Raw genomic sequence first — 26,216 nt, 5'->3', positions numbered from 1 at the left:
ATGGAGAATATCTGTGATATTATAATAATCAGCCAATGTAATAGAATATCTTACTTTTGTATTTCAGAGTTTGCCTACAAAACTTCAGATATTTGGGGAAAAGAAATATTATAAGGTAAGACAGAAGATTTTCTTTGTAAGGTGGTTTATCATGGAATTATATCAAATAAGATCAATATGCATTTGAATTTGTAGCAAAAACAAACAAGACTTTGGTGAGGTGGGTGGTAAAGAGTCAGAGTTCTAATGGCTATGAGAAACCTGTCACAGGCACTGGAACTGATATAAAGCAAGCATTTGCAAAATTTGATAAACTAAATCATATGTATGTATCTTATATCACAATGTTATGCAATGTCTCAAAGAACTGAAAAACACCAGGTAGATGTTTTTTCCTTGGAGAAAAATGTAATTAAGGGAATGAGAGGATATTAGAACAAGGATCCCAGTGAATAAAGTGATGGATCTTCACAAATTGGTGGATATGTGGAGCTGCAAGAAAGCACAAAGCCCTGACTTAGGTAGAGGAGCTAGGAGGAATCCAGAAACGCTGATCAAAGATTATTCAACCAGTAGGATTTGAGCTACATTCAAGACCTCACACATAATGCCTGTAAATTAATTTAAGTAAAAACCTGGCCATATGTATGTTTCATCTTCACTTCTTGATGTTCTCAACAACATTATGCTGCAAAATCCTGTGAACCTCATCAACTCAAACATTCATCTTTTGCATGATGTCTTAATCATAAACAACCACAGCCCCTGCAGGAGTTTTAACATCGAACCGCTCCCCTTTTTTCCATTATGAAGTACAGTCATTGTTCTCTAGCTTTAATGTTTGTTAGCAATATTTGTCTTAAATATTGGAACAGGTTGTAGCTTATCAAGTTCCTCACCTCTTGTGGTAAGATTTTTGAATTGGCAAAAGTAAAAAGCTTGGAGTAGGAGTCCATTGGTACGCAATGACTGGCAGCAGTGTCCCAGCAAATTACCCAATGTGATATCAGCAACTGAATATTAATTCCACTGGTCCACACAGCATCATAAATGAGCCAGAATCCAGCATGGAACAGCCCAAGAGATTAATGCAGCAGCTTTATAGTGTGTGATTCCCATGCCATATAACTCATGATGACCTCCTGATCCTCCAATACTGGATCAAAATCAGACAAGTGAAGCCACAGGTCCTGTCATACAGAACATAATATACAGGGAGTGCAGAATTATTAGGCAAATGAGTATTTTGACCACATCATCCTCTTTATGCATGTTGTCTTACTCCAAGCTGTATAGGCTCGAAAGCCTACTACCAATTAAGCATATTAGGTGATGTGCATCTCTGTAATGAGAAGGGGTGTGGTCTAATGACATCAACACCCTATATCAGGTGTGCATAATTATTAGGCAACTTCCTTTCCTTTGGCAAAATGGGTCAAAAGAAGGACTTGACAGGCTCAGAAAAGTCAAAAATAGTGAGATATCTTGCAGAGGGATGCAGCACTCTTAAAATTTCAAAGCTTCTGAAGCGTGATCATCGAACAATCAAGCGTTTCATTCAAAATAGTCAACAGGGTCGCAAGAAGCGTGTGGAAAAACCAAGGCGCAAAATAACTGCCCATGAACTGAGAAAAGTCAAGCGTGCAGCTGCCACGATGCCACTTGCCACCAGTTTGGCCATATTTCAGAGCTGCAACATCACTGGAGTGCCCAAAAGCACAAGGTGTGCAATACTCAGAGACATGGCCAAGGTAAGGAAGGCTGAAAGACGACCACCACTGAACAAGACACACAAGCTGAAACGCCAAGACTGGGCCAAGAAATATCTCAAGACTGATTTTTCTAAGGTTTTATGGACTGATGAAATGAGAGTGAGTCTTGATGGGCCAGATGGATGGGCCCGTGGCTGGATTGGTAAAGGGCAGAGAGCTCCAGTCCGACTCAGACGCCAGCAAGGTGGAGGTGGAGTACTGGTTTGGGCTGGTATCATCAAAGATGAGCTTGTGGGGCCTTTTCGGGTTGAGGATGGAGTCAAGCTCAACTCCCAGTCCTACTGCCAGTTCCTGGAAGACACCTTCTTCAAGCAGTGGTACAGGAAGAAGTCTGCATCCTTCAAGAAAAACATGATTTTCATGCAGGACAATGCTCCATCACACGCGTCCAAGTACTCCACAGCGTGGCTGGCAAGAAAGGGTATAAAAGAAGGAAATCTAATGACATGGCCTCCTTGTTCACCTGATCTGAACCCCATTGAGAACCTGTGGTCCATCATCAAATGTGAGATTTACAAGGAGGGAAAACAGTACACCTCTCTGCACAGTGTCTGGGAGGCTGTGGTTGCTGCTGCACGCAATGTTGATGGTGAACAGATCAAAACACTGACAGAATCCATGGATGGCAGGCTTTTGAGTGTCCTTGCAAAGAAAGGTGGCTATATTGGTCACTGATTTGTTTTTGTTTTGTTTTTGAATGTCAGAAATGTATATTTGTGAATGTTGAGATGTTATATTGGTTTCACTGGTAATAATAAATAATTGAAATGGGTATATATTTTTTTTTTGTTAAGTTGCCTAATAATTATGCACAGTAATAGTCACCTGCACACACAGATATCCCCCTAACATAGCTAAAACTAAAAACAAACTAAAAACTACTTCCAAAAATATTCAGCTTTGATATTAATGAGTTTTTTGGGTTCATTGAGAACATGTTTGTTGTTCAATAATAAAATTAATCCTCAAAAATACAATTTGCCTAATAATTCTGCACTCCCTGTATAACCTAACTCAGTGGGTTGTAACCTGTGGTCCGGCGATCTCCTGTGGGTCCACAAAGACTATTCAGGGGGTCCGCAACTGAGAGATATTTAAATAATAATAATAGACTAATAAAGAGAAATTAAATAAATAAGCAAAATGTAAAATTAGAGGCTAAAAAAATAGGTTATTATCGTAAGATTGATTCGTGGGACCAGTGCAGGTGAATGAAACAGGATACAGTTTGGACAATGAGTTGCCTAAATTTAATTTAAAAAAAGCACCAACCTTCGCATTAAAATTTTTTTAAAAAAAGTTTTATTGTTGGTTGTGAATTGAATCAAATATCTAATCATTTGTATATTTGTTTGATGAATGTTTGTTTCCTTGTTTATTGTGCATTGTTTTGTGGTTCAAATAATCAAAAAATGCTTAGCCAGGGAATCCCTTGCTTCCAGTAATTACGTGGTGGAGGTCCCGGTATTCCAATAATGATTCAGTGGGCATCCCTGTGTAAGTAAGTGAGAACATATCCTGGAAAAGTACTGACCAAAATTTGACCCTAGAATTGTGTTCTAGCTAGTATTGCTTTCAGTGTTGTTGTAATTGTGCACCACTCTATTGCCTTGCATTTCCACTCTACTTCCTTGTTATCCTGTTTTAAAAGCAGTGTTGCTGCTATGAAGCCTTTTGTAAAAGAAATGCAATAAATTGTGAGAATACATTTATATGTTGCAAAACCAAGGAAATGTTTTATATTAGAATAAACAACGTTTCTTTGTGTTTCAAATAATAGCCTTAAGCAAATGTTTCATTTTTGTGAAAAACCCCACCTGGGTTGTAAACGTTAAAAATAGGTTCAGTCCTAGCTCCTGCAGCCATTTAGTTCGTGAATCATTACGTGGAGTATGCAAAGGGGAACATTCCACAGGAGGACACCCTGGGGACGTTTTTAAAGCTGTCACATTGAAAAATATGTATCCACTAAATCATTAGGCTTGTTTTTGTCCCATATGAAATGGTGAAGGAGAATAGTTAGCTAGAATTACTGGCCTACACTGGAGTCTAGAAGATGGTATGAGAACACAATATATTACCCTTTTATTAGCAGATCCTGTTTATGGTCCACATCTACCACCATACTAAGCATATTTTGTATTATTTTGACCATCGGGATTATGGATCTCAGCCGTGAGCGAGTCTCATTAATTGAGTCTCACCTAATGAAAGCTTCCGGTAAAATGGCATTCAATGATAACCACCAGTGCTCATCTTTTAAAAAAAGGCCTGCTGTAGCTCAGCTGAGGTCAGAAGCACCATGCTTGTTACATGTGAACATCTGTGCAAATACATGTGTGCGAGCTGAGTAGTAGACTACGTTCTATCTCAGTCTGGAATCTCTGCATAGCTAGTCTGATGCAGATGGGATTATGAATACATTTGTTACAGTTTCTGCAAGCCTTCTAATTTGATAGAGCATCCCCAAATATATATCTTCATTTCTTTTTTACTATAGTCTGTGTCTGTAGTGTTTAAATGTATAGCTGTGGTGCTTTACGATATTCACACTGTAGATGAAGGCTGCACCAAAATATTATATTCATGTCGGATTGGCTCAACATAGAGAGGTGATTAAAGACACTTTCCTTTGGTTGATAAAGAGCCAGAGTGCAACATTAATATTATTTTGGCTATATTTTGATATCTCACATACTTTGGTTTCTACTTTTTTCCCTGAGCTAACACTCAATTAGACTCTAGCTTTGAAGTACACTTCTAGGCAAGTTATTAACTCTGCTAGCCAGTCTGTAAATTAAAATCCCTGCCGACAATAGGCACATTTGATCAGGTTAGCCTTCTCCTGGCTGATGGAGAGGGTGGTATGCAAAATCTGCATGAGCTGATAAACATAAGACTCCACTTACAAGCCTTGGCATACCCTTCTCACAAGGGGAAGGAGAAGCATGCAGACCTTTGGCCCAGATCACACCAGGGTTTGCCTGTGAATCCTTAATGGGAAGCAAACTTGGTAGCTAGGACCGAGTCTATGCAGTAGGAGAGAGTGCATTCAAACCAAAACTTGATTTTGCCATCTTTAGAAAGTTTTAGGATGCTTTCATGATGGTGCATCCATCTGTGACTGCTTCAGGAAGGTGTGTAGTAGGAGTGGAGTGTTGAAGTGACATTTCTGGATTGGGCTCAGACATCCACGTTTTAGAATTCCCTACCCCACTTTTAAATCTCTTCCCAAATGAAGAAACGATGGGAAGAAGAGGATCAAAAAGGGAATAAGGTATGACCGCTAATGGCGAACCACTTTCCTGTGGAAGGGCATGCTTTAACGTGTCCTTTAAGGGGCTCTGTGGATGCCAGTGCCATTGGCCTTCTCCCTATGAAAGGCAATAGAGAATGAACTTGTTGGAGGACCTGATGGGAGGGTTTCTCCTCTAATTTCCTTAAACCAGTTCTGGCTGGAGGTTTCCTAGGGTTAGACCCCAGGCTTAATGTATGCAAAGGGGGGCCGAAAAAATGCCACCTTATGTGAGTAAATATTTGACTGCTCTACCTCACAAGGGTAATTGGTTCCTAGTTTGGGGATCTGCAATAAGTATTTGAAAAATAATTAATGTCAAGTTTGGTTGTCTTATTGCTGGTTTTGGTGGCTTGGTCCCAGAAAGCACTTTCTGTCAGGGCTGCTCCTTCATGATGTGTGGAGGAATCTCTTCACTGATGTCACGAACGTGTGTTGTGATATTATCGCTTCTGTTGTACATTCTCATTCTGTGCAACTTTTCTGACCCTGTAACCTATATTTGATCACTATCATTGATTTATGAATGCGCAGGTTTTTTGGACTGTGACCGTGCATTACGCAGCCGACACAGTAGGTATGAAGCAGACCCCAGGGACCCTGCTTTTGTTGTTTGAATCCTTCGTATCCTTTATGAAATAGTTGGAAAATCGGATATTATGACATGCTGACCAGGCAAGAAACATATGACCAAATTAATGGTGAGGGGAATTCACTGGGAGGCAATCATTATTTGAACTATCTAGGGGTTGTTTTTAATAGTGTGGGTTCCTGGCCGTCACAGATCCATATTTCAAGCCTGAAGGTCAGTATAGCTGCTGATGATTTACTAAATTTGCCTCAGGGCATTTGTAGGGAAACTGTATCTCCTTCTTTGAACATTGACAACGCTCATTGTGCATCCGAGGCGCTTTACGGTGCAGGGCTGTGGTCGTGATCTTAACACCTTGCAGAAAATCGCATCTGTAGGGAGATCCTGTACTTACCACCTACGACTTCCCTTTGTATTATTCACTCGGAGCTTAGCCTCAAGTATATTACAGACAAAGCCAAGACGGCGCCCCTTCTGCTTTGGTTAGTGTTTGGATTAATACCGAAGCTAATTTAAACAGAGATATAATTTCGGATTGTATGAAATTGGATAAGGGTATCTTAATCCTTTGTCTTAATTGCAAAACCCCTTGTTCGAGGCCCCTCTTACATTAGCAAAATCTGACAAGAAGGTGGTGAAGCTACGCAACTTTCCCAGAGACATCAAAATGAAATAAGAAAAAGAACTGTTAAAGAGTATCTCATGATTCTTGTACCTGAGGTTGCCACGTTGTATCTTGCAATACCTTTCTCACCCTGGGAAAGATGCTCACTCTTCCGCTTCAGGGCTGACACCCTGGTTGGCTTTTGAATTTCCCAGGTACGTGCGCTCATCTGGGGACGCCCTTGCGATTGTCATTAAGAGCAGCTTATAATGTTTTTTAATGATTTTTTTTACACATTTTATAAACCCTATTTTATACTATCTGTTAAGCCAATTTAAAAAATCTTTGAGGTTCAGGAAATGTAGGGATGCATTATTTTATCTTCAGCACTTAAGCACCCACAACATTTGCCACGAAGTTTGTGCTTTCTTAAAAGCAGCAGTGACATCTTGGAAATCAATGGAGCATTAAGTTTAAAATTAGATTTTATTTGCATGGGAATATGGTTTAACGATCATGGTTACGGGAGGTACTACGAGCAGGCTACGACCAGTGATTTACTGTAGTGATTGATGTATTACATCTAATGCACTTGGTTGGTCTTAGATCTGTCCTTGTAATCCTTACATGTATTTTGTGTATGTTTTTACTTATGTTTTTATCTTTTGTGGCTACTCATCTGCCGAATAGATTATTATGAATCTGACGCTGGTTGTGACTGTGAGTTTTATTACATTTTCTTTTTTCACCCTGCTCTAGGCCAAAGACCATTGTTTTGCAGTTAGTGTCCAGTGGCTCCTGTCTGCCGTGGGGCCTGCTGATGTAGATTTCTTACACCATATCTTAAGACCTCCAGTTATTGCTAGAGATGACTGAGACCAATTAACCCTGATCTTAACTTGGAACTTGTTAACCTAGTGTTAACTGACGACTAATCGATGCCTAGCGAGGAGTAAATATTCATGAACACTCATTTAAAACAGTTGAGTTCTATTGACAAAATATCAAAAGGTTGCTTTTGTGTACCCTCTGGCCTATCCTAAAACATTACTCACACATACTCTCTGCTGTGAATTGAATGAACCAATCTACTTGCAGCAGCAGGTTCATTGAAAAGAGTAGTTTGTAAAACCGAAAAATGTAGAGTTTTCCTAGAAGCCTTCTGCAAAATATCTAGAGAATACCAAACTTGCCTAGTCTTACTTCCATGCCCTGGCAACTCATGTCTCTTTACAACACTGCTTTTGGTTTATTTGTATCCGTTTTCTTCCTCTGTCACTAGCTTCCCGTGTTTCTCTCTTTCCTGTCTTTATTTCGCTGTTCTGTTTCATAGTCTGATGGTGAGTCCTGGTCTATAAAAATGAGTGCTGCTTTCCACCAGCAGCAACTACCCAGGCAAATTGTGCACTGATAACTAAATCATGATTTCTATAATTGCAACAACAAAAAAATCTGGCTGCCTTTTCTTAAATTGCCTTAAATAGGGCAGCAAATGAATGAATTGTATTAAGCATTTGTGTGGCGTGGTCGTTTGGCCAGGGGTGATTTGGAATTGCTATTTCTTGATTCAGGATGCAATAAACCTAGAACAAGCTTTTCATTTTAGCGTATATTTGTCAAAATTTTCAGGCAATTACAATGACCTTTGTGGGGCCCATCACTACAAAGCATTGTCACATTTATTTAAAGAACCTGAGTGTGAGGACAGTACTGCCTAGCCCTAAACTGTAAAGGAAGCTTACCATGATACATCTGACTACACCAACAAATTACATCTGTGATAAAGGAATATCTTTTGCATTACCAAAGGCAGTCTTCCTGTTATATCTATCATACTATGTACATAGTATTATGAATTCCATGTGCATTGCAGAAAATACCACTGCAATAATGTCTAGGACTACAGTTTGTGGCAGTGTCCTGTGGACCAATTAAAAAAAGGCTCCAGATAATATTCCCCCTTTAATAATCTATAGTGGCAAAGTATACACCATCCACTAAGTATTTGAGGCACAACTATTTTTTGCAACAAAAGGCAGTCATTCATAGTTCAGAAGTGAGAATATCAGTATTTTCAGTCTATTAAAAAATTAATAAAGGTATCTTGATCAGTGTCAGGTAGATAGAGGTTGTTGTTTTCATAATAGGCATAACATTGAAAGAGATTGAATTAAAAAACAAGATTTCAAAACTTGTTTTCACACTAATATACAGACATTTTTTAAGTGCAATGCCAGAATTACATTAGAACCACCATTATATGATGGTAGTCTAGTCAATGCCTCCTGCGCATTGAGAATCAAATGCTGTTACTTGACGTTTTTTCACCAGTCAGATAAGCTCATACAGTTGGCACTCACACTTCACTATGGCCTTTCTCATATCCAAATTTTTAACAAGGATACTGTGTAACGTTTGTAACAAGCAATAAATAAATTATGGTAGTAAAAAAACATCCATTTTAAATATCTCTTTTCCATTGATTCGAGTGCACCAGGTTTCCAGTGCAACAAGCATTTCTTGATTTGGATTCAAGAGTATTGGTTTGCTCTCTGATTTGTTGTATCTGATTAACAACCCTTATGGATGCCTTTGAGTCATCCAATAATCTTTCAGTCATTTTGATCTAAGATATCCATTGTTCCTCAAGATGTGCTTTGCAAAGCTTTCATTGAATGGGGAAAAACAGAGGTCATTTAATTCTATTTCAGATTTTGTTAAGTTTGTTTTGTTTTTCAATCGCATTTGTGGTCACGTGACATGTATGTAGTCCACTGGCCTAGTAGGAGGTATTAACAGGTTAGTATGCTAACAGAACATCCCACTGCATCTTGGAAAAAGCCTGCCTGAGATGCAAGATTTGGCTCTTCATTTTTCTGATGGGATGTAATTGAAAGGTCAGAAAAATAGAAATAGTTAATCTTTTGTTTTTGCTTTGGATGAAAATCCACAATGAGTTCTAGGGAATTGGTAAGAGAGGCAAAGGCAACGGTATAGGTTTTATCGGAAACATTTTTGCCTAGTTGCTATGTGTTGGGTGTGCTGAATTCGTCAGTTTTGGTCAAGTATTTTTTGGTTTTTGTAATTTTCTGCCATCCATGATTTGAATTTTTTGATGTTTGTATTGCATAGGTGAAAGTACTTTATGTAGAAGGCATTCATGCAGTATCATCCTCATGCTGATGAAAAGCAATATCTAAAACCTTTATCAGAATATTCTGTGACTTTATATAGAGATTAAACCTAGTGCATTGCTTTGGACAGCCATCTCAAGCATCATTTATGATACCCTCTTCAACTGTACGTCAGTTTTCAATATAATCAATCACTCTGCTGTTTGAGAACCATTTTATCGGTTGGCATTACGGGTTCTGCCCTATTATAGTTCTGTTTCTACACGCATCCTGTTCATATTCTGTATATTGAGCATTCTACCAGTCATTTCCCTAATATCTAAAGTGAACCACACATATCAATTGTGTTCATATTCTATATATATACCATTAATTTGCCACTGTGCCACTGTGATCACCAACCTTCGATTATTCAATCTAATTGAAAGGAGCAGGGTGTTAACATCAAAAATAATACAAATGTCACAATCCCAGTCCAAAAATACCAGAGCTAGAAAAACCGTAAAGGCTCATGAAGCAATGATATTGATTAATTACAGTAGATATTGCAGAGTCAGAATGATTTCAGAGAATGAAAATGTACATTCTCAGACCCATACATAAGTGATACCATTGCAAAGAAACCCCAGTAATATTGGGTAAAAATATTCTATAGACTTAATGAAGTAACAGCCGTGTCTGTGAGTGCCTTCTGAGAACAAGCAAACAAAATCAGCAAAAAACCTGTGAAACCCTGCTTCAGTTATCCCTGAAATACTATCTTAAAACATTCCAGCAATGCCATAATTTCATCTGAAATATCAACTTGCCTGTTTCTGAAAATACCGAGATTTCAATATCAAATGCAAAATGTACTTTTGTGTGAAAAAGCTGAATTCTCAATAGTTTAATTGTGCCAGGGAAAACCAGAATGTAGTCTAGATTGAACACAGTATTTTGCAAGAGATAGACACACTGTCACAAAGAATGTCCACAGTATGTTACGAATGGACCTTTATTATCTGATCAATGGCCAGAATGTGGGCAAAAAATGCCCACAAATCAGGTACAGGCACCATCAAGTTAGGGTGAGTGTGAGTAACCTCCCTCCCTCCATATTGTCACATCCTTACATATATGCATTCACTCATAAGCAGTCACACACAGAATCATGCACTCACTTATGCATAAACACACACGTTTTGCCCTTATGAGCTGTGTAAGCCGTGTCCACTACAGTAGCTGGTAGTTCTGGTTTGGCATCAGGAGCAAAACAGAAAGGTGGACTTAAGCTTCATGATTGATAGCTTGTACTTTTCGTGGGCATGTCCATGAACCTGCGTCTTTCCAAGTATTTGACCTAAATCAGCTTAACCAAGAGCCACCACAGAGGTAGGAGTAAACCCTCGTTCACTCTTTTTTTAGTTAATGGTTTTGAAGTTGCCTGCTATGTAATATATTATTGGGCTTTATACTAATTTGTTAAGTATATGAAACACATCAATAGTGAGACTGCACACATACAAACAGTGAGATTGTACATATTAGATCCCAACTCCATGAGTAGATGTTTTCACTGTTCTAACCTTTCTTCTGATAGGGATTGATGCTCGTGCTGGAAAAAGCCTCATGGAGGCTGCTTCAAATAATATAGTCCACATGCACAGGAATTCATCTATATATTCTGCATATGTGATGAGTGCTCTACTGGAAATGATCCTCACTCAAGCACAATATACATTCTCAAGCTGCAGGTATGCCTTGTATATGTAAACAAATGAAAAGACATGCAAGGCAGAGAGGCAGTGTCAAGCTGGTGCGACTCTGCCATGGTGCCCACAATTCACAAATTCCACTGGTCCACATTCTACGTCTCACAGTGCGAACTTTTAAAAATACTTGAAAAGAACCAGGACAAAAAGCCCAGTTAAGGTAATACGCAAACACATTTTATGTGCTCTGCACTTGCATGGACAAACTCAATGTAAAATAATGTTTCCAGATAAACTGATCACAAGTTTGATGAGGCATTGCCAGGATAAATAGAATTCATAAATCATAGACACAATGTAATTCTTGCAAAAGACGGTCGCGGAGTTACATAGCTATCCCGAGAAGATGAGGATATTCTGAATATTATATAAAAGGTAAATACACAGAGTAACTGTAGAGGTCAGAAAATAGAGGAGAGATTGAATACTGTAGGCTATAGACTGTTTCAGCGAATAGGAAAATGATCAGCTGTCATAGATCAGCAAGTCAGTGATAATATTTATATCTATGTATATGTTTCGCAGTGTTGGAGTTAATTAGTGGTTGAATATACATTGTTTAAAAGATTGAAAGCTGTGTTTTATTAAGGTAGCCCTGGGAATAGCACATTTAATTGTTTGACACTTTTTGCATCGCCTTTGTAAAAATGAACTTACCTCATTAACCACTGAAATTTTTAAAAACAAACCTAATCTTGAAATCCTGTTACTTGTTCTCCATTTGTCTGTCATTACCAAACTGATATGCTTTTATTTGCTATTTACAGGAAGATTGCTGCTGCGTTCAAACTCATGCAGGCGACACAGAATAATGGAACGCTTAAAGGATCCAGTTCCTCCTCTCAGGCTGGAATGCTGTCACAATGGTAGCATAATTAAGTTTTGGTGTATTTGATATCTAAACTAGTAGAATGTTTGTCTAGCAACGCATGGTCTACTTCAGTTTCACATACACATCAACAAATGAGGACATTGATAGGACAAAACATAATAAAGAAATATTAAGGCTCAGATTTATGCTAAAGTGGCGCAGTGCGGTGCTGTGCCAAAAATAGTAGCGCCGTGCTGTGCCACTTTTGAAACTCAGGGGTGTGCCGTATTTAGAGGAATAAGGCGCACCCCTGCATATCTCTCTGATCTGCCACTGAATTAAGCTGCCTAGTGCCAACGCAGGCATCCTTGCACCATAGTGCAAGGGTGTCTGCGTTGAGGGGATAGTTTGTTTATGTGCAGGAAGGTGTCCCTTCCTGCACATAAACAATCTGTATTGGTGATTTGGCACTTCCATGTGTGCTGCAAAATGCAGCACATATAGAAGTACCAAAGCGTCATTTTGAATGGTTGTTTAAGTGCAGGAAGGTGTCCCTTCCTGCACATGAACAATCGTCCATGGCATTTTGATTCTTCTATGTGTGCTGCAGAATGCAGCACACATAGATAAAGCTAAAAAACGATGAGGAATAAAAGCATGCCTCCTCGTTTTGTCATGCTAACACCACCCAAGGTTTTTGGCGCTGCCTCAGGTTTACGACAACTCGTAAGTCTGAGGCAGCGTCAAAAGCAATGGGTGTTGAGGTGGAACGCCCACAGCAACACCCATTGCACGACCCACTGACACAGAAAACTGCTTCTCAGAGGCCCATATTTACAAGGAGGCGAAACACCACAAAAAAGTAGTGTTACACCACCTTCTAAGTATGGAGCAGTGCTTAGCGCCACAGGAGCGTCACGAAAAGTGGTGCTTCGGTGGCACTAGGGGCACTTAAATATGTTTCCCAAGTGTTGTGGGTCAACTAAAACAAATACAAACGGGTTTCAACATTTAACATCACAATTTTTACTGATACGATTATATGTGGTGTAACATTTTAACTTCCCACTCCTAAGCCTCTGGATCAATCAATCACAGACATTTATAGAGCGCGCTACTTACCCGTTAGGGTTCCAAGGCGCTGAGGGAGGGGGGGGAGGGGGAGACTGCTACTGCTCGAAGAGCCAGGTCTTGAGGAGTCTTCTGAAGGCGAGTAGGTCTTGAGTCTGTCGGAGGTAGGTAGGGAGCGTGTTCCAGGTCTTGGCGGCGAGGTAGGTGAAGGATCTGCCTCCGGAGGAGGTTCGTTGGATGCGGGGGACGGTGGCGAGGGCGAGGCTCGCGGATCGCAGTTGGCGGGTCGGGGTGTAGAAGTTGAGTCTGTCGTTGAGGTAGGAGGGGCCGGCGTTGTGGAGTGCTTTGTGTGCGTGGGTGAGGAGCTTGAATGTGACCCTTTTGTCGATGGGGAGCCAGTGGAGTCCTTTGAGGTGAGGGGTGATGTGGCTGTGGCGGGGTGCGTTGGTGATGAGTCGGGCTGAGGCGTTTTGGATGTGTTGGAGTCGCTGGAGGTGTTTTGCTGGGATTCCTGCATAGAGTGCGTTGCCGTAGTCCAGTCTGCTGCTGACGAGGGCGTGGGTCACTGTCTTCCTGGTGTCGGTCGGGATCCACTTGTAGATCCTGCGGAGGGTGCGGAGGGTGTTGTAGCAGGAGGAGGTGACGGCGCTGACTTGTCTGTCCATGGAAAGTGCGGAGTCGAGGATGAATCCCAAGTTGCGGGCGTGGTCGGTGGGCGTCGGGGCAGTTCCAAGGGTGGTGGGCCACCACGAGTCATCCCAGGCGGAGGGAGATGTCCCGAGGATGAGGATTTCTGTCTTGTCGGTGTTGAGTTTCAGGCGGCTATTTCTCATCCAGTCGGCGACTGCTTTCATTCCCTCGTGGAGGGTGGCTTTGGCGGTGGCAGGGCCGTTGGTGAGGGAGAGGATCAGCTGGGTGTCGTCGGCGTAGGTGATGATGTTGAGGTCGAAACGGCGGGCCACTTGTGCGAGGGGGGCCATGTAAATGTTGAACAGCGTTGGGCTCAGGGAGGAGCCCTGGGGGACGCCGCAGATGATGTTGTTGGCTTTGGGAGGCGGACGGTCTGTGTTCTGCCGGAGAGGAAGGATGAGGTCCAGGCTAGGGCTTTTTCCTGGATGCCGGCTTCTTGGAGGCGTGACAGTAGGGTGCGGTGGCAGACTGTGTCGAAGGCCGCGGAGAGGTCTAGGAGAATGAGGGCGGAGGTCTCGCCGCGGTCGAGTTGGCGTCTGATGTCATCTGTTGCAGCAGTGAGGGCGGTCTCGGTACTGTGGTTGCGTCTAAATCTGGTTTGTGAGGGGTCGAGGACGTTGTTGTCTTCGATGTGGCGTGTCAGTTGAAGGTTGACGATCTTTTCTGCGACTTTAGCTGGGTAGGGGAGGAGGGAGATGGGGCGGAAGTTCTTGAGGTCCTTGGGGTCGGCTTTTGGTTTCTTGAGGAGGGCGTTGATGTCTGCGTGCTTCCAGCTTCCTGGAAAGGTGCCTGTTTCGAAGGAGGCGTTGATGATCTTGCACAGTTGGGGCGCGATGATAGAGTCGGCTTTGTTGAAGATGTGGTGGGGGCAGGGGTCAGTCGGTGATCCGAGTGGATGGAGTTCATGATTTTGCGTGTTGCGTCGTCGTCGACGTTGGACCAGGCGGTGATGGGGTTGATGATGCTAGGGTACGAGGTGGTGACGGAGGTGGGTGTGGTCGGGATGTTGAAGTTGCTGTGGATGTCGGCGATCTTGCTGTGGAAAAAGGCGGCGAGGGAGTCGCAAAGTTCCTGAGAGGGCGGGATGTCGTTGACGTTGGTGCTGGGGGTGGATAGTTCCTTCACAATGCGGAAGAGCTCTTTGCTGTCATGTGCGTTGTTGTCTAGGCGGTCTTTGAAGGAGGACCTCTTGGTGGTCCTGATGAGGTGGTGGTGTTGGCGGGTTGCGTCTTTGAGGGCTGCGTGATTGTCCGGTGTGCGTCCTTGGAGCCATTTCTTTTCCAGTTTCCTGCAGGCGCGTTTGGAGGCCAGGAGTTCGTCGGTGAACCAAGAGGCTTTCTTGCTGGCGGGGTTGCTGGGGGGTTTCTTCAGTGGGGCGAGGATGTTGGCGCAGTTGTTGATCCATTGTCTGAAGTTACAGGCCGCGGTGTCTGGGTTGGTGGGCTCGTTTGGTGGGTTCTGGGAGAGGGTCCTGAGAAGTTGTTCTTTGGTGACTTTGCCCCAGTTGCGGCGGGGGAGTTGGCGGCTGTGGTGGTGTGCGGTGTTTTTGTTGTAGGTGAAGTGGACGCAGTGGTGGTCGGTCCAGTAGGGTTCAGTGGTGTCGTTGAAGGTAACGTGGTCGCTAGTGGAGAAGATGGCGTCCACTGTGTGTCCGGCGGCGTGGGTTGGTGACGTGACGAGTTGTCTGAGTCCGAGGTTTGTGAGGTAGCTGATCAGTGTGGTGGAGTTGTGGTTGTTGTTGTTCTCGAGGTGAAAATTGAGGTCCCCGAGGAGGATGTAGTCCGTGGAGGCGGGTGCGTGGGTGCTTGCGAGGTCAGCGATGGCATCGCAGAACTGGGCTCGTGGTCCGGGGGGTCTGTAGACGAGCGTTCCTCTAAGGCTGGTGTTGGGGTCGGTGTTGATCCGGAAGTGTAGAAGCTCTGCAGTGTTGAAGTGGTCGTCGGTGTGGGTGGTGATCTTGAGGGAGGATTTGTGGACGATGGCGAGTCCTCCTCCGTTGCCGTTGATGCGGTCCCTGTGGGAGATCCTATATCCGTCTGGGATGGCGATGGCGATATCTGGCGCGGATGAGTCGTTCCACCATGTCTCAGTCAGGAAGGCTACGTCCGGGGCGGTGCTGTCGAGCAGGTCCCAGAGTTCTACGGCGTGTTTGCGTGCGGAGCGGGTGTTGAGGAGTATGCAGCGGAGGTGGTTCGGACTGGTGGTCGTTGGCTTGGAGGTTCGGTTGCATGAGAAGTGGCAGTTGCGGCAGGTGAAAGGTCCGTGGGTGTGCTTTGGGGCGGCTTGGTAGCAGCGTTGGTTTTGGTCTTGGTTGTAGTTGAGTGCGTGGAGGCAGGCGGCGTCGTAACTGAGCCTGGGCGGTGTGCGGTGCACGGTGCAAGGTCCAGGGGTTCTGGTGCTGGGCGCGGGCCAGGCGCAGACAGGCGCAGACGGGCTTGCCTCTGGCACGCCATCGGCGCACCCGCTGCGCACAGTCGTGCAGCGACCTGCATTAAGAGGGGGTGGAGGGAGGGAGGAGGAGCTGGGGGCGGGAGGGGGCGGGGCCAAAGCGGCAGCAAACGGGCGAGGGAGCGGCGAGTAGGGAGGAGGGGTGAAAAAAATAACGCTAGGTAGCTAGAGGGGCGGGGGAGGTGGGAGGGCAGGGGGTGTAGGCTGGGAGAAAAGAGTCAGGGAAGCGGGCGGATGGCGCTGGATTGAGTGCGGGGGATCAGAGGAGGAGGGAGACGCGCAAGGGGAGAGAGCAAGAAGCGGTACAACACACAGGATAACGAGACTACTAGGTAACAGATATAGATACTAGGACACAGGGCACAGATGGAATAACAGTGAATAACAGTGACAACGTGATTACAATACAATACAATACAATACAGAGAATACACAACAGGGAGAGACGGTGAGGAAACAGAGACAGAAACAGACACGACAGAGCAAACCTTACTGCCCACCACTGGGCCACCAGGGATGAGGCGCAGGCGGGGGCCTGCGGGTGGAGGAGGGCCTCGAACTCAGGCAGCAGCGGCAGTCAGGGAAAGGGCACCTGCAGGGTGCGCTGTGCGGCGGGGGGAGCGTCCTGTCCTGACAACAAGGTCAGAGAACGCACCCTCGGAGCACAGCGACCTGCATTAAGAGGGGGTGGAGGGAGGGAGGAGGAACTGGGGGCGGGAGGGGGGCGGGGCCGAAGCGGCGGCAAACGGGCGAGGGAGCGGCGAGTAGGGAGGGGGGGTGAAAAAAATAAAGCTAGGTAGCTAGAGGGACGGGGGAGGTGGGAGGGCAGGGGGTGCAGGCTGGGAGAAAAGAGTCAGGGAAGCGGGCGGATGGCACTGGATTGAGGGCGGGGGGGTCAGAGGAGGAGGGAGACGCGCAAGGGGAGAGAGCAAGAAGCGGTACAACACACAGGATAACGAGACTACTAGGTAACAGATACAGATACTAGGACACAGGGCACAGATGGAATAACAGTGAATAACAGTGACAACGTGATTACAATACAATACAATACAATACAGAGAATACACAACAGGGAGAGACGGTGAGGAAACAGAGACAGAAACAGACACGACAGAGCAAACCTTTACTGCCCACCACTGGGCCACTTGGGATGAGGTGCAGGCGGGGGCCTGCGGGTGGAGGAGGGCCTCGAACTCAGGCAGCAGCAGCAGTCAGGGACAGGGCGCCTGCAGGGTGCGCTGCGCGGCGGGGGGAGCGTCCTGCCTGACAACAAGGTCAGAGAACGCCTCTGGATGGACCCCCTCAACAGAGGATCATATAGAAGATTCTGCACAAATCTAAATAGAACATGGCTTGTATGTTTGAGGGTCATACAAGGATAGCTTTTGAAATGAGCACATCATATAAAAAGGCACTTAATTTTTTGGGATCCATTCTGATTGACTCATAGACTATTGTGCTTTGCTTGTGAGTCCCATTACTCTCAAATGTGTTATTGATTACTAAGGAAAAAATATGGCCCAAAACCTAATATGGGCATAATATAAAAATTTAATAAAAAAACATTTATGCAAGTTTCGCGTTCGGTCCCTATTGGTTCTGAGATAACGGCATGAATCGTTATCCTGGAAAATAACGCTATGCTGTCACATTAGGACGATAATCTAAGACGTGGGTTCTAAGTTAAGACTTGTGGACGATCCGCCTAGCTGCTCAAGCATTATAGACACTGCTTGTACTGTTCCAAAGGAGGAAGAGCAGCTGTATTTAAAGAACATTCTGGGTAAGCAGGGAGTTTTTCCCCAAAAGAGTTCTTGCCGACATGGTGGGACTCCTTCATTGAAAATATAAAGCCTTTCTCCCTGTCAGCCTTTTTAAATAGACTCAAATACCCAGAGGGTGAGTTTGTTTCTGTAAATTAAAAAAATGAAAGACCGTGGTGTACTTTGCGTTTTCTCCCAGTGCATGGAGGTCATTCTTACATTTTCTTGTTCACAGATGATGGTGCCTCTACGCCATCACGAACTGGAAAAATAGTGTTAGAATCCTACTTTAAAAAGGATGGGCCTTCAAATGCTGTTTGTTGGCGTTGCTGTGGTTGCGAGTCTCTGTGAAAGGGATTCTGATGGCCAAACCTGCAGAGGCGCCACTGTTAAAAAAACAGAGCGTTTCTGGCTCTGTGAGAAGTAGAGAAACAGCAAGATGGTTGGACAGAGGCATCTGCTGATTTATGGTGGATGTCCCGTTTCTCCAACCAAAAGGAACCTCCTTAGTCCTCAAAGGGGCTAATGAAAATGTGAGCATTTCTTCATTTCTGTAGCTGCTACTGACTTCATGAGCGTTAAAGGAGTTTAGGTGAAAGAATGTGTAGGACATCTGGCCGGACTGGGCATCGGACATTTTCTCCCAGGATAGAGGGACGCTTTTGTTACTGGGAGGCTATTTTGTAGCAGTGCACCAATTTTAAAAGCACTGAAGAGTTCCTTGTATATCCAACAGTTTTCATGCAACAATAAGAGTGCAGAGGTAACTGGTGATTAATGTACCTGCTGGAGAGAGATGGGAGTTTTGTCTAGTGGTAGTTTTGACTCAGCTAAGGTAGCACAGAGGGTTAATATGCCTGCTGCAAATAACATGTACTATGCAGATCACAAAACAGTACATTATGTGCCACGCTCAGTGGGATACTGCTTTTGTCACAGACATTCTTTTGTTACTGTGCAGACATAAAACAGTCATGATCTAGTACAGAGGGACTATGAGCTTCCATCAAAGAGCTGCATGCAAACTGCAGTGTACAGGTTAGAAAGTTATAATTTTTTCAGCCTTTGATTATCCAATTTTTTTTTTTTTTTAAAGGTTTGTTTTGCTAAAAAATACATTGTTATTAAAGTTAAACCTAACCACTGTGTTACATTCTGAATTCTGAGTTTATGCTTCCCCATACCAAGCACCCTTACAAAATGCCTACAAGGATGGATGTCATGTGAATTCTATACCTTTGTCTTATGTAACATGTTATATCTGACAGCCTTAGGGTGGTCACTCCTATTTGGTTGCCTACCTCCCTCCACTTTTTAGATACAGTTTTTGCTGGTTTTAAGACTCTGCACACTTTACCACTGCTAACCAGTGCTAAAGTGCATATGCTCTCTCCCTTTAAACATTGTAACATTGGATCATACCCAATTGGACTATTTCATTTACTTATAAATCCCTAGTAGAGTACACTATATGTGCCTAGGGCCTGTAGATTAAATGCTACTAGTGGGCCTGCAGCACTTATTGTGCCACCCACTTAAGTAGCCCCTTAACCTTGTCTCTGGCCTGCCATTGCAAGGCCTGCAGGTGCAGTTTCACTGCCAATTCGACTTGGCATTTAAATGTACTTGCCAAGCCTACAACTCCCCTTTTTCTACATATAAGGTATGCCCTAGGTAACCCATAGGACAGGGTGCTGTGTAGGCAAAAGGCAGGACATGTACCTGTGTAGTTTACATGTCCTGGTAGTGTAAAACTCCTAAATTAGTTTTTAAACTGCTCTGCGGCCTGCTCCCTTCATAGTCTAACATTGGGGCTCCCCTCATACATTGAGTGGTAGCTGCTGATCTGAAGGGAGTAGGAAGGTCTTATTTAGTATAGCCAGACTAGTGATACAAAATCCTACTGACTGGTGAAGTTGGATTTAATATTACTATTTTAGAAATGCCACTTTTAGAAAGTGAGCATTTCTCTGCACTTAAATCTTTCTGTGCCTTAGAATACACACCTGGCTGGGTTTAGTTGACAGCTCCTTGTGCATTAACTCAGACTACCCCAAACACAGGATACTCAGCCTCACTTGCATACATCTGCATTTTGAATGGGTCTTCCTGGGCTGGGAGGGTGGGGGGCCTGACACTTGCATGTCAAAGGACAGCAGCCTGCCATCACACAAAGGACTGCCACACCCCTTACTGGGACCCTGGCAGACAGGATTGAACTGAAAGGGGACCTTGTGCACTTCTAAGCCACTCTTTGAAGTCTCTCCCACTTCAAAGGCACATTTGGGTATTTAAACAGGGCCTCTGCCCCTACCAACTCAGACACTTCCTGTTGAAGAAACTTGAACCAGAACCTGCATCTTGCCAAGAAGAGCTTCCTGGCTGCTCAAAGGACTCACCTGTCTGCTTTCTGTGAAGCACTGCTGGCTTGCTGTTGCCCTGCTGCCTTGCTGCTCTCTGGCTGAGGTGAAGAAGTGCTGTCCAAGGGCTTGGATAGAGCTTGCCTCCTATTCCCTGAAGTCTCAGGACCAAAAAGACTTCCTCTCTACAAGAAGGACTCCTTGTGCGGCGGAATTCGACTGCCAAAAACGACGCACAGCCTGCACCACGTGCAAATTTCACTGCACGCCGAACCGGAACAATACAGCCTGACTTCGCATTGAGAAGATCAACGCAACGGCAACGTAGCGACCGGAAATTCGATGCACGGCCTACTGGATCGACGCACAGCCGAGCCGGAACGACGCAGCTCAACTTCCAGAGAGGAAAGGACGCAGTGCCTGTCGTGCAGTAGAAAATTCAACGCCACGCCCACTGAATTGATGCAGCTTCTGTGACTTCATCCTGCCAGCGCAGGAAATCCAAGCATCGTCCATGGGGTGTCCGAAAACCCCGCAACCCGAAGAGGATCTACGACCGAGCATCGGGAATCGAGGCACAGCCATCCCTGCATGAAAACTAAATGGCGCATCACCGTGTGCAGCCCGAGAAATCGACGCACACCCCTTTGTTTCCATGCATCTCCTCCTCTGTGGTTCTTTGCAGAGATTTTGCATGCAAACCAGGTACTTTGTGCTTGAAAGAGACTTTGATTGCTTTGAAAAGACTTAAGACACTTTATATCTCTTTTACAAGGATATCTCAACATGTAGTAATTGCATTTTAATTGTTTTGACCTGCAATTATCCAGATAAAATATCATATATTTTTCTAAACACTGTGTGGTGTATTTCTGTGGTGGTATATGGTGTTATTGTGTGATTTATTGCAAAAATACTTTACACATTGCCTTCTAAATTAAACCTGACTGCTCAGTGCCAAGCTACCAGAGGGTGGGCACAGGATAGTTTGGATTGTGTCTGACTTACCCAACTAGAGTGAGGGTCCTTGCTTGGACAGGGGGTAACCTGACTAACAACCAACGACCCCATTTCTAACATAATATTTTGTATACACTGATTTACACACCTATGCTTCATTGTCTCTGTATTTGTGAGTGGTGTAAATTGCTCCAACACCCTACCCTGGTAAGAGAGGTGTTATAAAACAAATGAAATACATGTGAACGAGGGGCTGTGGAGAGATGAGAGCCAATGTTAGAGAGTAAGAGGGAGAGAATCATTGAAGGGCCCAAATAAAGATTGCTGTATCCTGGTGCACTATAAGATCATCATTGTTTTAAAAACAAATATATTTGAATATATAATGAAAAATGTGTTGTAGAATGCACCCTTTTTGCAATTTTTCCCCATATTTTCTTGGAGGGAGAAGCCCCCCAAGCCCCATTGTAGTGGTCAGGCTCACATGCTATGCACCCTATGGGCTCTAGTCTGACAAAATTTGACATAACTGCTTTGGGTTCCCAGTCCTGCTAGGACACAAATACTTTGCAAAGTATTGTGCCCATAATTATGACCAACACATCCACATACCTTGACAAAATACATGTCATCAAGTTACTTATATGGGGAAATAAGTATAGTAAACACCCACACACACATATATATATACAGTAGACCTGCCCCCATAAAGGTGCATAGGTCCTGTAAATCAATTGCTACTAGTGAGTCTGGAGCTCTGATTGTGCCACTCACACGAGTAGCCCTGTGAACATGGCTCAGACCTTCCACTGAAGTCAGATACTGTCTCACCAGTCTCAGGAGGGTGATGTGGGGTTCTTTTTTAAGGCTGAAGCACTGGATTGTTGGGTGAAGGGTAGTTTGGTTAACTCATGTGAAAGGCTGTATGATGTGATTGCTGGAGAGCATATGTCCAGTCCTTGTTTTCCAGAGCCAGGTGGTGCATTCTCTGACACTAGGGAACTTGCACTGGAGGCAGACCTCTGGGTGAGTGCCAGAGAGGCTGAAGAGGCATTTGGGGATGCTCCTGAAGGGAGTGGTCTTGGTATTTTCCAACCCGGTGAGGTGGGAAAGGCTTGCAGTGTCCCAGGTAGGTCTCAGTGTAGTGGGATGGGTGAGGGATCTCATGGCCTGTCTGAGAGGGGAGGGAATGGGAGTGGGCTGAGTCTCAGAGTGCCTGAGATCAAGTCCCAGAACCTGGAGGGTTCCATGAGTGAACACCAGGACAGCAGCCTACCCTGTACCTTAGGGCTACCCACTGATGGAAACCCCATGGTGTCAGGAGAACTTGTGTGGGAGTAGCCAGCGTCCCACCAGTTCTGGTGTCTGGCAGTACCACTCCTAGTGAGGGGTTGCAGAAGTCCAGACAGAGGGTTGGGGGGGGGGGGTTGTGGCCCCAGGGGAGAACCTGGAGGGTCAGGAGTCAGCTCTGATGTCAGAACCCCCCAGGAATGACCTTGGTGGTACCATTTCTGGGCTGGGGGGATCTAGGCTCTGCCAGGTGGGCAGAGGTCAGGGGCCAGAGTCAGCCCGACTCTCATGTAGACCTTAGGGAAGGTGTTTCCCTTGTGAGGGTTAGGTGTGCTCCCCAGGAAGACCTGGCTTGCCAGACAGAGGTCCATCCTGAGAGTGGTGACTTTGGGTTGGATGGTCAGATTCAGGGGGTAAGCTCTGACCTTATGGGGGTAAGTGTGCTCCCCAGGAAGTCCTGGATTACCAGGCAATGGTCCATTCCGTGGGTACAAACCCCAGGCTGGAGGGTCAGATGCAGGGGGTAAACTCTGACCTGATGAGGGGCACAATCACCCTCCCCAGTGTGACTTCTAGGGGTACTCTCCAAGGTGGGGTGGGGGTGCAAAACTCTGGGAGTAGGGGGAGGGGAAGGAGAGACTCACCCCAATCCCAGTTCAATCCAAGGGTACAGACCCTGGATTGAAGGGCCGGGTACTGTTAGCAGTAACCCCTCCCATGTTTGATTCTGGGGGGTGCAGGACCCCAGAAGGAAGGGTAGGGGGAAGGAAGACTCATCCCTGACTCTGGTGCAACCTTAGGGAAGACCAGTTGCAGGTTAACATCCCTGCAATTGTGCAGGACTGCTTCCTTAAGCACCCTGACAATTCTGGATTGTGGGGAAGTCACTCATAGTGGGGAGGTGCAGGACCCCAGAAGAAAGGTTTGAGGGAGGGTAGCCTCACCCCTGACCCTGGTCCAACCTGAGGGTACAGACCCCAGGTTGGAAGACCAGTTGTGGGTTAACATCCCTGCACTGGTGGGAGAATTGTGCAGGACTGCTTCCACAAGCAGCCTGACAATTCTGGACACTAGGGAAGCTGCTCCCAGGGAGAGGGTACAGAGCCCCAGAGGTGAGGAGCAGTGTCAGGCTGTCATCCCTGACCTGGTGGAAGGGAGAGTGGTCAAAGTGTGCCAGGACCTGTGGCTCCTGCCTCCTACTCTCCACAGTCAGGGTGGTTGGAAAGCCTTGAAAGGCCTGGGGCCTGGGGCCTGGCTCTCATCCCTGATAGCTATCAGTGGCCACTGTGGCTTGCTGTCCTGGTGGACAGGGTTGCCCCTGGGGGGTGGACAGGAGTCACACCTCGGGAGTAGAATGGGTCACACCATTGTGTTGGCCATAGTGGTACTGTCTGCCCCTGGGGATACATCTGTGAGCAAAAGTAAGGTTAGGTGCTGCTCAAATGGTATCTGTAAATGAGGAGAAGGGTTCCCCCTGGGTTAGCTTTGTGGGCCATGGGAGTATGGACAGAGGGATCCAACTGGAGTCAGGATGGCATAGAACTGGAACATGCCCCTGCTGTTGTGGGCCAGGGTCCGTGTTCTATTGCAGTGTCTGTGTGTGCAGTTTTAAACTGCCAATTCAACCTGGCAAGTGCACCCACTTGCGAGGCCCAAACCTTCCTTTTTCATACATGTAAGGCACCCCTAAGGTAGGCCCTAGGTAGCCCCATGGGCAGAGTGCAGTGTATGTTAAAGATGGGATATGTATTGATGTGTTTTACATGTCCTAACTGTGAAATACTGCCAAATTCGTTTTTCACTATTACAAAGCCTATCTTTCTCACAGGTTAACATGGGGGCTGCCTTTATATTTTTTTTAAGTGCAGTTTCCCTTTGGGAGCAGATGGAAATTTGGACTTTGGTGTCTCTGAACTCACAATTTAAAAATACCTCTTTTGATAAAGTTGATTTTTAAATTGCCAGTTTAAAAATGCCACTTTTAGAAAGTGGGCATGTTCATGCTTAAACCATTCTGTAACTCTGCCTACTTGTGTATTCCCTGTCTGGGTCAGACTGACAGTTGAGCTGATTGTGAACCCCCTCTAGACAGTGAGACAAAGGGAGCTAGGGTGTAGCCTGCATATCCTGATGGGCTATCTGAGCTAGAGTGGAGGGAGGAGTGGTCACTTACTCCTGAATGGACTGTGCCTGCCCTCACACAATGCAGTCTCCAACCCCTTGGTGTGTGTGTCTGGCCTGGGCAAGGAAGGATCCTGTAAACAACAGAGACTTTCCTTTGAAGTTTGTTTACTTCAAAGGCAGAAAGGGGTATAAGAAGTGAACCCAAAACCCCAGACTTTACATTTCTTCAAGATCACTTTTGGAACCAAGAGGACCCTCTGCCAAGCAGAAGAGCTGAAGAGCTGAGGAGAAGTGCTGCCCCTGCCCATGACTGTGCTTTGTTAGGCTATCCTGTCTTTGCTGCTTCTGCCTGTGAAAGGGGACAAATACTGGACTTTGTTGTCATTCCTGCTTGAGAATAATCTCCAAGGGCTTGAACTGAGCTTGCCTCCTGTTTTGAAGTCTTAGGGCCATCAAAGGCTTCCTGTGCAGGACCTGGACTCTCTGCTGAGGCTCATGCGCTGCCAAGTGGTGCCCCATCCAAGTGGTGTCCCTGGTGCCTTGAGAGGTGAAGTTGGCAGAACAAAGACTGAAATCCCTGCACAGAAATCCGCGTGAGGAAAAGTTTGTCACAAAACTTACAACATGGCTGAATAACGATGCACCACCCGCTTTGTGACTAAAATCGCCGCTCTACCTCCATTGATGCTTCGTGGGAGATTGATGCTTCGTGTCTGGAGAAACTATGCAAAATGTTTGGGGTGCAGTGGGGTTTTCCGTGCGACCGGATTTCTCGTGCATCACCACTGGGCATCAAAAGTCAACGCAAGCCTGCACGGATCTGAGGTGCCCTTCCGGAAATCGACTCATCGCTGTCTTGGGGGGAGAGAAGAACAATGCATCGCTTACCCGGAACCAACGTTATCATTGTTTTCTATTTCTTATTCTTTTGGAAGCCTCTTGACTTGTGTATGTTGGCTTTTTGTCGTTTTGGTCTTGTTTAATCTAGATAGATATTACCTGTTTTTCTAAACTGGTGTGGTGTCCATTTTGTAGTGTTTTCCCTGTATTACTCTGTGTTGCTACAAATACTTCACACATTGCTTCTGAGATAAGCCTAACTGCTTGTGCTAAGGTACCAAGTGGTAAGCAGGGGTTATCTAAGTGTGCTTATCCATTGCCCTAACTAGAGTGAGGGTCCCTCCTTGAACAGAGTGCAAACTGACTGCCAACCATAGGCGCCATTTCTAACATGTATACATTTATATATATTTTTTTCACTGTAAAAATAAAGGTTACAGGGACGTTATAGTTAGGTTCTGAATTTACTCGTACAAAACCATAGAAATTCATCAGTTATATTTAAAGTTATTTCAAGTAACTATAACTCAAGCCCTAATGTAACTATAACATGTGCCATGCACAGCTTTTTCTTCAAAACTCTGACTGCTAATGTTTCAGTTATAGCTTGAAAGACTTTATAGAAGTTTTCATGGTTGCTGGGGGTAATTAGCAGTGCATGGCGAGGGCGCAAATTATAGTTACTTGAAAGAACTCTAACTATAACTG

At 45.0% G+C, this 26,216-nt stretch overlaps 1 protein-coding gene across 5 annotated transcripts in view; it reads left to right on the top strand.

Annotated features, from left to right (window-relative positions):
- DOCK10 (dedicator of cytokinesis 10) overlaps window positions 1-26,216 on the top strand; it is a 1,618,956-nt gene that overhangs the window by 1,282,387 nt on the left and 310,353 nt on the right. For all 5 annotated transcript variants that reach the window (XM_069213493.1, XM_069213489.1, XM_069213490.1 and 2 more), the window contains exons 38-39: window positions 68-115; window positions 11,916-12,014. In XM_069213493.1, the coding sequence (XP_069069594.1) occupies window positions 68-115; window positions 11,916-12,014 (147 nt within the window). The remainder of the gene's footprint in view (window positions 1-67; window positions 116-11,915; window positions 12,015-26,216) is intronic.

This window comes from Pleurodeles waltl, chromosome 11 (genome assembly GCF_031143425.1).
Source record: "Pleurodeles waltl isolate 20211129_DDA chromosome 11, aPleWal1.hap1.20221129, whole genome shotgun sequence".
NCBI lineage: Eukaryota > Metazoa > Chordata > Amphibia > Caudata > Salamandridae > Pleurodeles > Pleurodeles waltl.
This window is presented reverse-complemented; position numbering and strand designations above follow the sequence as displayed.